At 43.3% G+C, this 16957-nt stretch overlaps 1 protein-coding gene across 1 annotated transcript in view; it reads right to left on the bottom strand.

Annotated features, from left to right (window-relative positions):
- LOC124722430 (tachykinin-like peptides receptor 99D) overlaps positions 1-16957 on the bottom strand; it is a 650670-nt gene that overhangs the window by 226374 nt on the left and 407339 nt on the right. Inside the window, exon 4 of the mRNA XM_047247593.1 lies at positions 4362-4512. Coding sequence (XP_047103549.1) covers positions 4362-4512 — 151 coding nt within the window. The remainder of the gene's footprint in view (positions 1-4361; positions 4513-16957) is intronic.

Below are 16957 nucleotides of genomic sequence, written 5' to 3'. Positions count from 1 at the left end.
TAGAGGCTCCACGACAAACCCCATGATTTAACTGTTGTTTAGAGTATGGCGTGGAATAATGAACGAGTCTTATTGGCAGTAACACAATGACACTCAAATTCAATTACATTACTTAAGGGTCGGTTTCAGAGTTTCTTGCGAAATTCATTCTCATGTCAACTTCTCATGGGAATTAGACATATATGGCATCTAATTTGCACAAAATTTTCTTGTACTTATTTCATGATGTAATCTGTAAAGTAGCAACTCTTTTCCTAGAGGCAAGCTTTAGTCTCAAATCATCAGCTTCCATATTTTCTATCCATGTACGCATCTGTAGTTACAGTGTTAGTACGTCCTTCATGTGAATTATTTTCCGACATTTTGGCTAGTTTTTAATGTAGCATCTCATCTCTAATTTTTGTAAATTAAATTGGTATATTAATTCACACATTTGAACTAAAGATACAAGATACGACTTTAGCTGAACACACCACCACATTCTTCGGTAATGGGGTTTGGAACAAACAGAAGTCATGAAAAAGTGGTTCCAGAGTACTGTTTCTCGCAACGTACATCATTCCCAATATATAGTCTTTCCCGTGTTAACGTTTTTATTATGAAGACGGATGCACCTTACATAGTTTGATGAATTCCCTAATGATTAAGTAAATCACACATTAAAGGCGTTCTCAGCTTATGAGGTAGTTTTTAGATCTTGTAGACCTACCACAGACCACTGGCCACAGTCAGGTTCTCGCCATCTTCCTTACTCTTGCCGACGTAATTTAAAAAACACATATATTGCTGCCAGCAGCCTTCGAAGTGTCTACCGTAACAACTTTCATACGTGTTCTAACGTGCGTTGCCGACTTCAATCATTGGAAACTGTTATTCTATTGTTACGGTTAGTTATATGCGCTCTGTTGCCTTCTGTTGACGTGGAGGTCGGCTTCAACGTCACTACTGACCTGATAACTCCGTCTGTATTTGCTGTGACTACTCGGGTTTTCCCATGAAAGGTACAAGCTTTACTAATTAGTTTCGTTAATTGTTTCAATACAGCTTTTTTTCCACGTCGTTACTAATGCTCTCAATTATTAGCGATTCTAAATCCGAGTATTTTCTTCACTTAAAACTTCCGGACGCATACGCCGTGATCGATGTATAAAACTCTCTCCTGACGTTTCGTCTCAGACTGCGGAATGACACCGTCCGTGGTAAAAGGAGAACTGCAAGGGGAACTCGAGGATAGGCAGTACAGAGGGCGCCACTGTCCATCACGTGGCGTCGGCTATGAGACTGTCTCTGGTAACGCCAACATTCTCGATTGAGAGTAATCGATCGTCACGTTTCCGGTGCAGCGCTGACATCTAAATTTTATCCAGTTTAACACCTTCCTCTTTTCTGTTAAAATTATTATGGTGTTTATCATTCTCCATAGCCTCAATACATGCGCGCATAATAATGCGAGGTTTTAGATATGACGCTCGTGTCACTGATCTTTATTTCATGATTACCTACCTGGTAAACATGTTCAGCTACGGCCGATTTATCCGTGTGACGCAAGCGGCAGTTCCTCTTATTTTCAACCAGACGGCTGTTCACTCTTTTCTTTGTGGTACCGACATAAACCTGTCCACTACTACAAGTAATTTTATATACCCCTGGTGCAGCCAAAGGATGTCGAGCATCTTACGCCACTGATGGCTCTAAAAACATTTTCCACCTCATACTTGCTTGACACTTTCCCAACGCGATCTGTGACCGTACTAATGAACGAAAGAAGAACCTTGCAGTTGGGCGGCTGTTGTTCGTCGTTGCTCCTGATTCTCTGCCTAGAGCGAAGTGCTCGATCTGTCTCCTTACTAGAATAGACATTCTTCACGAAAGTCGACCGTAGATGTTCAGTCTCATCTTTTAAAAACACAGGTTCACAAATTTTGTAGGCCCTGTCTACCAAGGTTTTTATTACACCTCTCTTTTTGTCTAGGGTGGTGGTTTGAATCTTTATGCAAATAACGATAAGTATGTGTGGCCTTTCCATACAGCTTATGGCCCAACGTTCCGTCCTGTCGTTTAATCACAGACACATCAGAAAAATCAATTGTCCAGTACTCTTCGTCTCCATAGTAAATTGGATTTTCGGTTTAATGCTGTTTAGATGTATCAGGAAGGCACCCAACTACTCTGCTCCTAGTTTCCATACTGCGAAAGTGTCATCGACTTAGCTATACCATCTGGCTGGTCTCTTACTTGCAGTCTGTAGCACCCGTTGTTCAAACGTCTCGATAAACAAGTTAGCCCTAGCATGACTAAGACGACTGCCCATTGCCACTCCGCTTATCTGTCCATGAAAGACACTGTTGTACTGAAAGTAGGTTGTGGTGAGGCACTGTCGGAATAATGTCACAATATCTGTAGGAAACATCTGGGGAGAGTTTTATACATCGACCACGGCCTACAATGTATGATGAGTATTTTCTGTTCTCATATTTATGGAACCCTGCTCTTAGGGTCTATTGTCTGTACTAAAAAAGTCGATATTTGATGGATTATCGCTCGACTAACGGCAGACGTAAGTCATTTTTTACGGTCTAATGGTTCCTTTAACTGTGATTTTGAAAGCATTAGCAAATACTAAATAAAGTAAGACCAACTTTCTGAAAGCAAACGACGCTCTTCTTCTTGCAGTCAGTACTGTGTTATATGTAGCAGCGAAACGTATTTCAATAACGAAGTGCGCTATTATGTCCCAAGAAAGACAGTTGATGAAACACATCGCTTTTTATTTTTAAAATGGCATAAGCAAACCTTGTTACACTTAAAGTGTATTTGTTATTTCCTTTTTTGAGTCCACACAATGGAACATACCGAATACAGAAGTTCTACAAGCTTCAGATATTTTAGGATAATTGGATTAAATTTTCCCATTAAGACAGAAAGAAATGTATTGAATACTGTTCTCACCGCTTCCGATAGGAATTCTGTCGTTACCTGTAGAGTCACGAACATTCATTAGGCGAGGCACTGCGACCGCCAGCAGTGACATTGACTACAGTGGTCTGTGAGATGCCTTGCTTAGCGGTGTTATTGCTACGAAAATGTAACACCTGAGACATTGATTCTCGGTGCTCTTCTTCACCTATCCTTGCAACGGGTAGGATAACGTGTGGTAACAGGTACCAGCAGACTTTTCTTATTTCTTCGAGTGTATTTCGACTTGCGCTCAGTAAATTATGTCATGTGTATACCGCTACTAGCACGAATCCACATGAACTCCAAATAGGACAAGTGTTACACGAATTCCTTCAAAACGAACAGGGGGCAGAAGAAGCATGTCTAATGTGCCTACGCTCATGGCATTGCAGTCGGTATCATCGCCATTCCCACTCTTCCCTCATTTACTGAGCGTGTCGGTGTTTAGAAAACTGGCCATTTGACGTTTACGTAATACAGCATTCAACGCTACGTAGAAATGTCAACACTGCAGTCACTTGAGTTACAATTCTACTCAAATTCGGTTGCAGGTCTGAAAACGAAGCAAGTATTCTAAATTTATTCACCGGAGTCTTCAGTATGAGCAGTCTTCCTACTCAGATGGGGTGACAGAACTGAAAGGATTAAGCTAATACTGTAAATTCATGGGAGTCATCAGTGTCTGAGATATTACAGACACACGACGATTCATGATCTCTCTGTTCGATCGGTCCCAAATAAAGGCATTCAACCACGATCTCTCTTCAGTCATGCCTAGCTTTCCTACAGTTTCTGCATCTGCTTACATCTATAAATTAGCATAACGACATCTCCAATCCAGTCAGGATGACGACAGCTCTTAAGTTAGCTTTACTATCTGTCAAAGAATGATGGCTCATTCATTTTCACATTAGTGATCAGCCTGCCACATCTAACAGCTGCAGTACTTCAGTTTTTTCTCTGTTGATCTTTTTCCTTATTTATACCCAGCGCGTTAATTGTGTGTGTGTGGATTGCGGGAGGGAGGGTGTTACAGATGGCCATCCGACTGGTACTTGCTTATTAATGATAGTAAATCAATAAATTCTATCTCACGGAGAACATTATGGTCTATTGTGTGTCAAAAAATAACGCGTTTAGTGAACTGAAACAGTAAAAAGTTGCATTTAAGAAACAGATATTAAACATTAACGCCTTTAACATGCAGCAAAGCTTCATCCAGATTTCTTTCGCTCTTTACCGGTACTGTTGCAACAACGTGCATGTTATGAGCATGTCATGGGAAGTTGCTGCTCTCATCCGTTAACGATCGTGCGTCTTTAACTTATTTCTCATAGCTGCTTACTTGAATAATATGTTGAATTTTTGAGGTTCTAGTCACAATAATGATAAGAGTTACATACCCGTCGCTTGGAGCGAATATTTTCCACCTGGCGTTGTGTACATTCACCAATGCTCTGACTGCCCCAAAGTTCCATGCCAATACGAGCATAAGTAAAGGTCATCGATCCCACAGGCAGAAAGTACGTCAGGATCATCAGTACCACTGTATATCTGAAACAGCAATAATAGATTTTTTAAATATTTTGCTAGTGTTCCATGGGACGTTAACTCTAATTGGTAATTATATAGAGTAGCAATGCTCACTAATGCACTCGTACCTCTGACATGCCATTATATTATTGCATCTGTAGTAGTCATACGTAAGATCGCCAAAATAAGTGTATAACATGTTTTATTCGTAACACATCCAACATTCGATGAATGAGAACTTTACACATCATCTGTGTAAATTGGAGGCTTTGTTTACAGACATTTACATATATTATTTCTTAAAATTTAATAACCTGTAACCTATAGTGTCCTTAACACTCCAGGCAAGTGGTCCCTTCTTTTTTTCTGTCTGCTGTATTATCTGTACACTCCTACCTTGCTGGTATATTATTATACACTCCTGGAAATGGAAAAAAGAACACATTGACACCGGTGTGTCAGACCCACCATACTTGCTCCGGACACTGCGAGAGGGCTGTACAAGCAATGATCACACGCACGGCACAGCGGACACACCAGGAACCGCGGTGTTGGCCGTCGAATGGCGCTAGCTGCGCAGCATTTGTGCACCGCCGCCGTCAGTGTCAGCCAGTTTGCCGTGGCATACGGAGCTCCATCGCAGTCTTTAACACTGGTAGCATGCCGCGACAGCGTGGACGTGAACCGTATGTGCAGTTGACGGACTTTGAACGAGGGCGTATAGTGGGCATGCGGGAGGCCGGGTGGACGTACCGCCGAATTGCTCAACACGTGGGGCGTGAGGTCTCCACAGTACATCGATGTTGTCGCCAGTGGTCGGCGGAACGTGCACGTGCCCGTCGACCTACGACCGGACCGCAGCGACGCACGGATGCACGCCAAGACCGTAGGATCCTACGCAGTGCCGTAGGGGACCGCACCGCCACTTCCCAGCAAATTAGGGACACTGTTGCTCCTGGGGTATCGGCGAGGACCATTCGCAACCGTCTCCATGAAGCTGGGCTACGGTCCCGCACACCGTTAGGCCGTCTTCCGCTCACGCCCCAACATCGTGCAGCCCGCCTCCAGTGGTGTCGCGACAGACGTGAATGGAGGGACGAATGGAGACGTGTCGTCTTCAGCCATGAGAGTCGCTTCTGCCTTGGTGCCAATGATGGTCGTATGCGTGTTTGGCGACGTGCAGGTGAGCGCCACAATCAGGACTGCATACGACCGAGGCACACAGGGCCAACACCCGGCATCATGGTGTGGGGAGCGATCTCCTACACTGGCCGTACACCACTGGTGATCGTCGAGGGGACACTGAATAGTGCACGGTACATCCAAACCGTCATCGAACCCATCGTTCTACCATTCCTAGTCCGGCAAGGGAACTTGCTGTTCCAACAGGACAATGCACGTCCGCATGTATCCCGTGCCACCCAACGTGCTCTAGAAGGTGTAAGTCAACTACCCTGGCCAGCAAGATCTCCGGATCTGTCCCCCATTGAGCATGTTTGGGACTGGATGAAGCGTCGTCTCACGCGGTCTGCACGTCCAGCACGAACGCTGGTCCAACTGAGGCGCCAGGTGGAAATGGCATGGCAAGCCGTTCCACAGGACTACATCCAGCATCTCTACGATCGTCTCCATGGGAGAATAGCAGCCTGCATTGCTGCGAAAGGTGGATATACACTGTACTAGTGCCGACATTGTGCATGCTCTGTTGCCTGTGTCTATGTGCCTGTGGTTCTGTCAGTGTGATCATGTGATGTATCTGACCCCAGGAATGTGTCAATAAAGTATCCCCTTCCTGGGACAATGAATTCACGGTGTTCTTATTTCAATTTCCAGGAGTGTAGCAAGTTTCATTAGTAATTCAATGAAGATTTTGATATCTGGGAAACTAATTCTTTTTACTATTGTACTGATTGTGTAAACTCGTAATCATACAAAATTAAGGCGATATAGTATAGACCACTATCGACCAGACTACTATATATGAGGCCTATAATGTACAATGCACAGTATTTCTGACGTTTGAACTTATTGTCTTCGTCAACTAATAGAAAAAAAGTAAATCACGATCATTGAAGTTAGAGTGTCTCCTGGATTCATAAATCAGTGTACTGATGTGACAGTCATGTAAGACTCTTAGAAATTGTGATACACATGTAGAGCTAAAATACAATGTTAGGACCTACTGTACAACTTTTTATTCCCCATATATTAAATAGTAGAATTATTATTGATTTATGATTATCATCCATCAATAATAAGCCAATTTTACAAGACTCGTTGTAGTCGTAATTAGGCAAACTTACGTGTCCTATAAAACAAGTAAATTACCGAGGACAAATATATTCAATAACAGTTAAGGTGATTTGCGTGTTATGTGTAAATAAAGAAGAAGGTGCTGAAAACATACATTTCTAATTGTTAGCACTTGGGGAAAAGTTTCATACTTTCGAAATTATTACACCGGAGTGAACCAGCCGCATTGTTTTGGAACCTGTCTTACGGTATTGTTACGGAACCTGTCTTACTAAAAAGGATATAAACGCTTCCAGTACATGTTGTTTTATCAGTAGCCATTAGGAAAAGGAAACTGAAGACCACTGTGCATTGTTGGAAGTACTTAGGAGATGTAAAGTGATATGTCAGTTGACTCAAAGATAAGCTATCTTTGATATCTCCTTTAGAATACAAATTCATGTCTATATTATATACACTCCTGGAAATTGAAATAAGAACACCGTGAATTCATTGTCCCAGGAAGGGGAAACTTTATTGACACATTCCTGGGGTCAGATACATCACATGATCACACTGACAGAACCACAGGCACATAGACACAGGCAACAGAGCATGCACAATGTCGGCACTAGTACAGTGTATATCCACCTTTCGCAGCAATGCAGGCTGCTATTCTCCCATGGAGACGATCGTAGAGATGCTGGATGTAGTCCTGTGGAACGGCTTGCCATGCCATTTCCACCTGGCGCCTCAGTTGGACCAGCATTCGTGCTGGACCTGCAGGCCGCGTGAGACGACGCTTCATCCAGTCCCAAACATGCTCAATGGGGGACAGATCCGGAGATCTTGCTGGCCAGGGTAGTTGACTTACACCTTCTAGAGCACGTTGGGTGGCACGGGATACATGCGGACGTGCATTGTCCTGTAGGAACAGCAAGTTCCCTTGCGGGTCTAGGAATGGTAGAACGATGGGTTCGATGACGGTTTGGATGTACCGTGCACTATTCAGTGTCCCTTCGACGATCACCAGTGGTGTACGGCCAGTGTAGGAGATCGCTCCCCACACCATGATGCCGGGTGTTGGCACTGTGTGCCTCGGTCGTATGCAGTCCTGATTGTGGCGCTCACCTGCACGGCGCCGATCACGCATACGACCATCATTGGCACCAAGGCAGAAGCAACTCTCATCGCTGAAGACGACACGTCTCCATTCGTCCCTCCATTCACGCCTGTCGCGACACCACTGGAGGCGGGCTGCACGATGTTGGGGCGTGAGCGGAAGACGGCCTAACGGTGTGCGGGACCGTAGCCCAGCTTCATGGAGACGGTTGCGAATGGTCCTCGCCGATACCCCAGGAGCAACAGTGTCCCTAATTTGCTGGGAAGTGGCGGTGCGGTCCCCTACGGCACTGCGTAGGATCCTACGGTCTTGGCGTGCATCCGTGCGTCGCTGCGGTCCGGTCCCGGGTCGACGGGCACGTGCACCTTCCGCCGACCACTGGCGACAACATCGATGTACTGTGGAGACCTCACGCCCCACGTGTTGAGCAATTTGGCGGTACGTCCACCCGGCCTCCCGCATGCCCACTATACGCCCTCGCTCAAAGTCCGTCAACTGCACATACGGTTCACGTCCACGCTGTCGCGGCATGCTACCAGTGTTAAAGACTGCGATGGAGCTCCGTATGCCACGGCAAACTGGCTGACACTGACGGCGGCGGTGCACAAATGCTGCGCAGCTAGCGCCATTCGACGGCCAACACCGCGGTTCCTGGTGTGTCCGCTGTGCCGTGCGTGTGATCATTGCTTGTACAGCCCTCTCGCAGTGTCCGGAGCAAGTATGGTGGGTCTGACACACCGTTGTCAATGTGTTCTTTTTTCCATTTCCAGGAGTGTATGAAGTTAAACGGGCACAGGTCCTGTATGCTTAAAATTGCGTACCGTTGATACATCCTAATAAGGTACGGAAGTACTCGATGGCGAGAACCTAAAAAAGGGGAGTGATGTTTCCGACCCACAGGCATAAGTAGGGGCCGACCGAGAACGAGAGAGATGAATGTTCCACATCTTCTCCAAAACCACGGGATCGATTCCACCCAAACTTGATTCATATAACGCTTATTGTCAGAAAATAAGTTCTTAACTCCCATTGGGGTGTGGGTGACACAGGAGGTGGACGGAGAGGAGGAAACACACAGAGAAGGGGAAATGAGGTAATGGACAGATACAGTAAGGGAGAAGGATAAGGCTAGAGAAAGAGCAGGAGAAGGACACAAATGGGGAGGAGGAGCTGCGCAGAGAGAGGGGACAGGAGGAGATGGATAGGGAGAGGGTGAGAAGGGACGGAGAGAGAGAGAAAGGGATGATGAGATGACAGAGAGAGTGGGTAGAATGAGTATGACAGAGAGAGGGGGAGGAGGAAGCGGACAGTCAGAGGTCGTGGGTGAGATGTGTGCAACATACATATGATGGACCTGTGCGGGCGAAGCCACAGGTGAACGGCTAGTATATTTATAGAGAATGGTCAGAAATTATGTGACAAGCCTGTAAGGATATTACAGGGGAAGCTGTGCTGAGAGATACTCGTAACCGATAGGAAAAAAATTCGATATGTTGTTCCGTTTCAGAGTTATTTAGCATTGAATTTAGCCAGTCAGGTAGACCCCTGCGCAAGTTCAAGCATTGTTATTTGTTGTCATAGTGCAGACGATAGCGCATGAGAGTGCTCAGCCTTTGCCTCAGGTTCGATCGTTACCTCGATGGTACCGATTGTGGTCGTTTGATACAGAGCCGAGTGAAGGGTATGAATCAGAAGCTCAAGTTGTTCTGTGACCGTGTAGGCTGCAGATTCCTCCATTTGCTCCATCGGGTGGTGGGTTTTCGGGTTCCACTTAATACGCCAAAGGTTCTCTGCATAAGGAAGATGGTACATGGGCAGCGGAGGCTGTGTGGAAGAGGCAGAGTGGTCTTTTAGGTTAGAGAGTCTCGGGAAACTACAAAAAGGGCGTCACTCTTAAGGGGTGCAGGGCAAACACAGCAAGATAGGTATAACGACAATCGTCATTGTAGTTGTAAATTGTCGTAGCTGTGTTGGGAAAGAACAAGACCTCCAAGCGCTAACATAAAGGACTGAAACTCAAATTGTTATAGAAATTAAAAAATGGTTACAGCTCGAAATAAGTTCAGCCAACATGTTTTCAAGGAACTTAAACGTATTTAGAAATGATAAATTAAATACAGTTGGTGGTGGAGGGTTTATTGGTGCCACAAGTAGTTTACTTTGTAGTGAATTTGAAGTAGATAGTTCCTGTGAGCTAATATGGGTAGAGGTTCTCAGATGATACAGTTGCTGAACAGTTTAATGAAAACTTGAGCCTTATTTCCAATACGTACCCCACTCAACAATTACACTATGTCATCAAAAGTATCCGGAAACCCCCAAAAAGTGTGAAATCATCCACGTGAGTACTAAAAGAAGCCCGATAAACTGCGGTTACACGATAAATCACACAAACGTAACGACCGTAAATTCAACTATATACTCGGGCATGACAATTTCGAATAACTTAAATTGTAACGATCAGATACATTGTATTGTGGGTAAAGCAAACGAAGTGCTACACGTCTAGTAATGAGACTGCTTACACCACACTTGTGCGCCCTCTCCTGGAATACTGTTGTGCGTTGTGGGTTCTGCGTCAGATGGAACCGACGGATGGCATCGAAACAGTTCAAGCAAGGGAAGCACGTTTTGCACTGTCGCGTAACAAGGGACAGAGTCCCACGGACATGATATGTGACTTGGGGTGGAAACCATTAAAACAAAGGCATTTTTCTTTTTGGCAGGATCTTCTCCAATAGGGATAACACACTTCTGGCGACAACCTACAAGGGGAGAAAAGATCATTATGATAAAATAAGAGAAATCAGTACCCGGACAGAAAGATTTAAGTCCTTGTTTTTCCCGCTCGGCATTCGAGATTGGAAACGTAGAGAAATAGCGTGAAGCTAAGTCGATGGGCCCTCCGCCAACACTTAATTATGAATTTCAGAGTTATCATGTAGAAGTACATGTGGTACCATCCCGTGTCCAATTTCTGTATTTATTTCTTGGATGGTTTTAGAAAACGAATCGAAAGACACGTTTCGCAACAGCATCTCTGGCGGGCCGCTTGAACTTAGGCACGCAACGGTGTGATTGGCAATCTTCAGTTTTAACTAACTCGGAAACGGTGCAACGTATCTATGTACTATCCACATCTCATCCTAAACCACTTGACCGTTTTCAACCAAACCTGCTAGGTACCGCTTACTATCTGAAACGTGGCAGTGTGGAAGAAAGAACCATCTGCCTCTCAAAGGAATGTGGCGTGGGGTTTAAATAGCACCATATGTAACTGCACGCTAATACTAAGACTACATGATCCAATATTTGACAAAGAGGGACCTGCAACAAACTTTACACATCCCTTCAAACCTTTAGGAAACTTTTTCCCGTTGACTCACCACACAAAACAATGAAAGGAAAACGATGTATTGCTAAGTGCATATTCGTTGTCCATGTGGCGAAAGTGGCGCATACGGCATTATATTTTATCTTATTACTTCATTGCTAGTAACTCTATTAACAAGTTTTTCATACGATATCACATTTACCACTAGACGTACCAGCAAAATTATATCACTGTACGACTCATAGTTTAGGCGATGTAATGAAATAAACACTAAGACTCGTGTAAAAGTAGATTATCTCATATCATAACGCAATTTACCCAGACTATACATATCCAGTTTTTTATTATAAAATCACCTGTAATTTGAAAATTTTTCTAACTTTCACTCGCTTACACGCTTAACATCAAACATTTAACACATTAACTCATACGCCAAGTTAATAATTGTTTGAAGCTGCTTTTGACAGGGGAGTTGGACTCTTTACAGAATCAGGGTTTACTGATTACTTACTATCAGGAAACAAGCACTGCGTAGTTAATACCAACTAGGGTTGGGAATGAAAAGTGTGTGACATTGAATCGTAACTCGCGTACACCTGGAGTAATTTCAACCAAATATATTTGGTACATGACTTATTATTTGAATAAAAATACTGTGAAAGTAAGATTCCTCACTCCCACCAAGGGTGGGGGAGTGAATAAGAAGGGTGGACGTAAACATTTTCGAAACTGCCCTGCTTTAGTTTACTTGAAATGCTTTAGAAATTATTAAGAGCAATTTATTTCTTCTTTGTGCTGTTCAGTGTGAAAACCGGGTAGCGTGAATGAGCACTGAAACGAGGCAATAATTCTATCCACGTGCTTCGAGACATATCTTCTAGGGAGTTGTATGGTGTAAAGTAGGTGTGAATGACACATATATATGTGTGCAATGTATATTACATACACTTATGTTCAACATTTTCTCTTAAGCCCCTGGATCGTTTTCGACCGATACTTGGCACACATTTACGTACTTCTGAGTAACACTGGCACTGCAGTATCGTATTTATCCGCCGACTTCGGGCAAGGAACTTTCAATTAAAATATTTCCCTGTACATGATTATACATGATAGATGCACCAGTGCAGTATGTGGACTCATGGTTAACGACACATTGAAGTTTGGGTCTGGCAGTGATTCGTGCACGGATAGCCTAATGGCAAAGCGACCGTCGGCGATAATCAGGAAATCCGTGTTTGAGTCCTCGTAAGGCACAAATTTTCGTTGTGTTCATTTCTCTATACATCTGATGGCTGTCCATATTCGCAGCTGAGAGTACCTTTCATGTATTTCATTAAAACTGTCCGTAGCAGATTTCAAGCCAATCGGATATTGTACTGGATGGTCTCTTTTTTGAGACTGTTTTCGGGAAGTATTTCTTTAAGAATCACATTATTTTTCAAAAAGACTAGACATAATGTCTCATAGTCTCTAAAGAACTTTCCGTGCTTCTTTTTGCATATTGCTTCTTGGAGTACATCAGCAATAGGTTATAGCGGGAGAGACGAGGTAGAGGGAATGTTCTCTGGATGAAAGAATGCCTATAATATATGTCGAGCAATAAATTTACGAGGAGCAGAATATGATGAAAGGTGGAACGCTAAATTTAGTTGGTTACTCAATCTGTAGTTAAGGGGCAAAACTGCCAGAACGACAGTAAAGAGATGATAACAGTATCAATCAAATCGATCAAGCGTGTGCGTAACACGACGTATCTTACTCAATCCATGCACAATGTCTCTGTCAGACACACATCGAGTTGAGCGAACTGTGACATTTAAAATGACGGGAAGAGGGAAGTGGAAGGACACAAAGGCCAGCGAGAAATTAGGTACTGCAGCAGTGATAGGAGTAAGGGAATTTAAAATGAATGAGAACTCGTAGGAAACAGACCGGTAGCAATTAGAAACAGATTACAAGAAAAAGAAGAATAATATCAGCAATGTGCAGAATAAAAAATCAGAAAAAAATCGAAGCTGACCTCAGTGTTTTAAGCCTGGAAGCAATCTCACAGCGTCAGTGAGGTGATATGGCTTCATACGTTGGTCCGAAGAGTGTATTAGGATAAAAAATCATTCTACAGAGACTGTGAAGCACAGATCACAAAAACAGAGGAATATAACCCTTGACTACAAAATTGTCTGTTTTATCTGCATTGGGAGCTTTCACTGTAGGTGCAACTAGTATGATGAGAGCTAGTAGCTATGTCCACGTGGCTGCCAACGAGATACACAAAAAGCAATAGTATGAGTAGTGCTTTATGAAGAGAAAAACGGATTTGCTTTTGTAGCTAACAAAGACTACAGGACGGTAGAAAAGGTAAATAATTCTCCTTGAACAAGAGCCCTTGCTAATGACGACATAATGTAATATGTAAATAATTAAGCAGATCACCATTTCGTTAAGTTTTCAAGGTAAATATTTTTAACATGTGTTGAGGATAGGAGAAGTTAAGAGTATGGAGTTGTCTGCAAACACATGAGAGTAGCATACATATAATGACAACGTTAATGTAGTGTATCACTTCCATGCCTTTGGCAATTCACGACGTTCTCCAGAACCAGTACGGTATTTCATCAGCTGTACAATAAAGTAAAACTAAAATACGTTACAGTCAAGTGAATTTCAGTGTTATCTTCTGTATCTGCGTTTCCTCAATTCTAGATTAACCCACAAGTCGATTAGGATTTACCTCGTAACGGCAGTATTACAGTGAACGCTACTGAACTACAGGTAACGTTCAGTGTAACGGATAAAGTTTCGCTTCTACCTGCTATCCTTCACTCACCACTAAATATTTAACAACATGTGTATGAAAGTGCCTTACTTTAACATTAAACAGAATATCATTTAAAATAACTCTGTTAACTGACAGAGTAATGTATATTTCATTTTAAGCTGGAAAAATACGTAGTATTAGTTTTAGGTTTTGAGGGAAATGTAAATAAAGAAGAAACGTTCAGAAACAGGTGAACATCCAGTTACAATTAAGAATGTTAACTCTTATTTATTTTTAAGTTTTCTTGCAGTTGGTTCCACAAAGTCGCTCTGAAACACAAGTTACATTACCTCTAGCCCTCAGTTCCTAAACTCACGCATGTGCATGTCTGTAGTAGCAAGCTACATTTCAGAAGGAAGAATTAGAAATTAAAATCAAATCTAATGGATTTAGACCGTGATGGAGTAACTGAGCGATTAGACTTGACAAAATATAATGAGTATCGTGAAAAGGTAGAAGAAAAATGTGTTCATTCACCACAATCGACAGATATTATCATCACTAAGATACCTAGTATCATAAATACTGTCATGGTCTGCGAGAGATCTCATTTCACTTAATGCTAAAAGAAGAGAAGATGGCGTTGAGTATCTAACAGAATGTGAGACATTATTTCGTGTCGGTGACTCTATTGCACACGTTGAATGTCGTAAGTATGCATTAGTTGATCAATCAGGTTTCACTCACAATGATTCTGTGTTACCAAACCCGTGATCAGTCAACGAAGACTGAACACGACTGAGCATCTCAGCTTTTGGTACAGTCAAGAGACGAGTGTCTTAGGGATTCGCACTGAGAACTACCGGTCCGCCCCTTCAAGGACGCGTAATGCTTATATGATTCTGAAGATGGATTATCGATTAATCCGTCAGTGGCCAGCGACAACCTAGTTGTCACGAAACGAGCTGAATGAGTTGATCTCAACACGATGGCCCATCTTGGCGTCTACTGTCATGCTAACAGATAGCACAAGTGTTTATGAAAGTGATACGACACATCCTAGTTTTCTGTTGGCCATAGCGAAAGGAACACCACCTCTCCAACACAGCTGTTAGTTCTAATACGTTAATGCAGAGTATTTAATTTTAAGTGATTAATGTGTGTGTTTAGACAGTGTACTTTACTGTTGAATTTGGTATACCCTCCAGGCACCGATATGGTTGTATCGAATTCCACTGACACAGCACAATTTTCGTTTTCCTTAACGAACTTAATAACGAGATTTATCTTTTCAAATAGTTCCTTTAGCAACTTAACATCTGAGGAACTAGTAGACGCCGGCCGCGGTGGTCTAGCGGTACTAGGCGCTCAGTCCGGAGCCGCGCGACTGCTACGGTCGCAGGTTCGAATCCTGCCTCGGGCATGGATGTGTGTGATGTCCTTAGGTTCGTTAGGTTTAAGTAGTTCTAAGTTCTAGGGGACTGAACACCATAGATGTTAAGTCCCATAGTGCTCAGAGCCATTTGAACCATTGTGAACTAGTAGGCATACATGCTTGAACTACTGTGGTAGATATGGGTTTGGTCTATCTGTCTACAATAATGCTGTTATGAATAGTTCACTCATATTCCGATTTTCGTACTCGTTATTAGACTTACTACCGTATTACCATTATTTGGTTCTACGATGGTAACTCTGTATCAGTCGGCCAGAAACCCTGTACTTCCTGCAACTGCTCTTCACTAATTTCCACTTTATCTAATTTCTACTTATTCTTTCCTCTTTTCAAGTTCTCAAACCTACCCGCACTATTGACGTATCTAAAATTCCGAACTACGTCACGTTAAAAACCGTTTTTTTTTTCCTAATGACAAAAATCGTCTGAGAAGACCCAGACTGAAGAATGGAATGACAGACTATTTTAAATCCGAAATATGATGCCCAAGGTATTGCATCATCATTAAATCATGCAGTAAAGCTGCATGTCATCGGGAAATATAGCAAGTTTCTACTTGCCGGTGGCCGTTTGCGGCACCATCATAGTAACGGCGTGGTGACTAATTTTATAAGATCAGTTTAGCTAACCATCCCGACTGTTTCTCCTAGATCTGAGACAGAAAGAGTTTCTGATTCTTACGAAGAATAGAACCCACGAAAATACTGGCACGCTATTATGCCAGCTGGCCAACTCGGATCTTAAGCATTTGGTTAGCTCCTGGACGGCCTGAACCAGGCGGAAGCTACTGAATAAAATGCGTCTTATGATTACTGATATACTACCTGAGATAGCCTTGGTTGCCTGGGTATTTACTGTAGTTATTCCAGTCATCTATTAGTCCATCTACTCCTCTCTCCGCTCTCTGTCCATCTCTTTATCCCTGCCCCCGCTCTCTCTCTCTCTCTCTCTCTCTCTCTCTCTCCTCCTCCTCCTCCTCCTCCTCCTCCTCCTCCTCTCTCCTCCGCATCTCTCTCTCTGTCTCCCTCCATCTCCTTCCATCGCTCTCTACCACTGCCCTTCATCCTCTCTCTGTTCATCTCCTCCTCGCTCCCCCTCCCCCCCCCCCCCGTCTTACTCTGTCTATTAGAGCTCAGAAATGATCTCCGTTTATTTGCTTTAAATGCAATACTGCAGTTCCTGTATTGTTCAGAAGTATGATGCAATGTTCCTTCGGACACGCAACACTTCGGTAACTGATACCGTTATGAAATACATGAAATGTACTCGCAGTTGCAAATACGGACAACCATCAGCTGTAGAGCAGAATGATGACAGCAAGAATTTGTGCCAGTCTGGGACTCGAAGTCTCGGTCTGTACCGTGAGTCTTGCTCGTATAGCCTAATCATAAGGCGACCGGTCGCGGTAAGTCGGAAATTCGCGTACGAGGCCCTGTCCGTAGGAACACTACACCTTACTTCTGCACAACACAGGCACTACCATGTCGTATTTATATGCTGACACCAGGAAACCGACCTTCAGTTTATATATCTCCCCTGTACAGGAATATGCTTAATAGA

This window comes from Schistocerca piceifrons, chromosome X (assembly GCF_021461385.2).
Source record: "Schistocerca piceifrons isolate TAMUIC-IGC-003096 chromosome X, iqSchPice1.1, whole genome shotgun sequence".
NCBI classification, from domain to species: domain Eukaryota; kingdom Metazoa; phylum Arthropoda; class Insecta; order Orthoptera; family Acrididae; genus Schistocerca; species Schistocerca piceifrons.
Note: the sequence above shows the minus strand (reverse complement) of the source record. Positions and strands in the feature narration are given on the sequence as shown.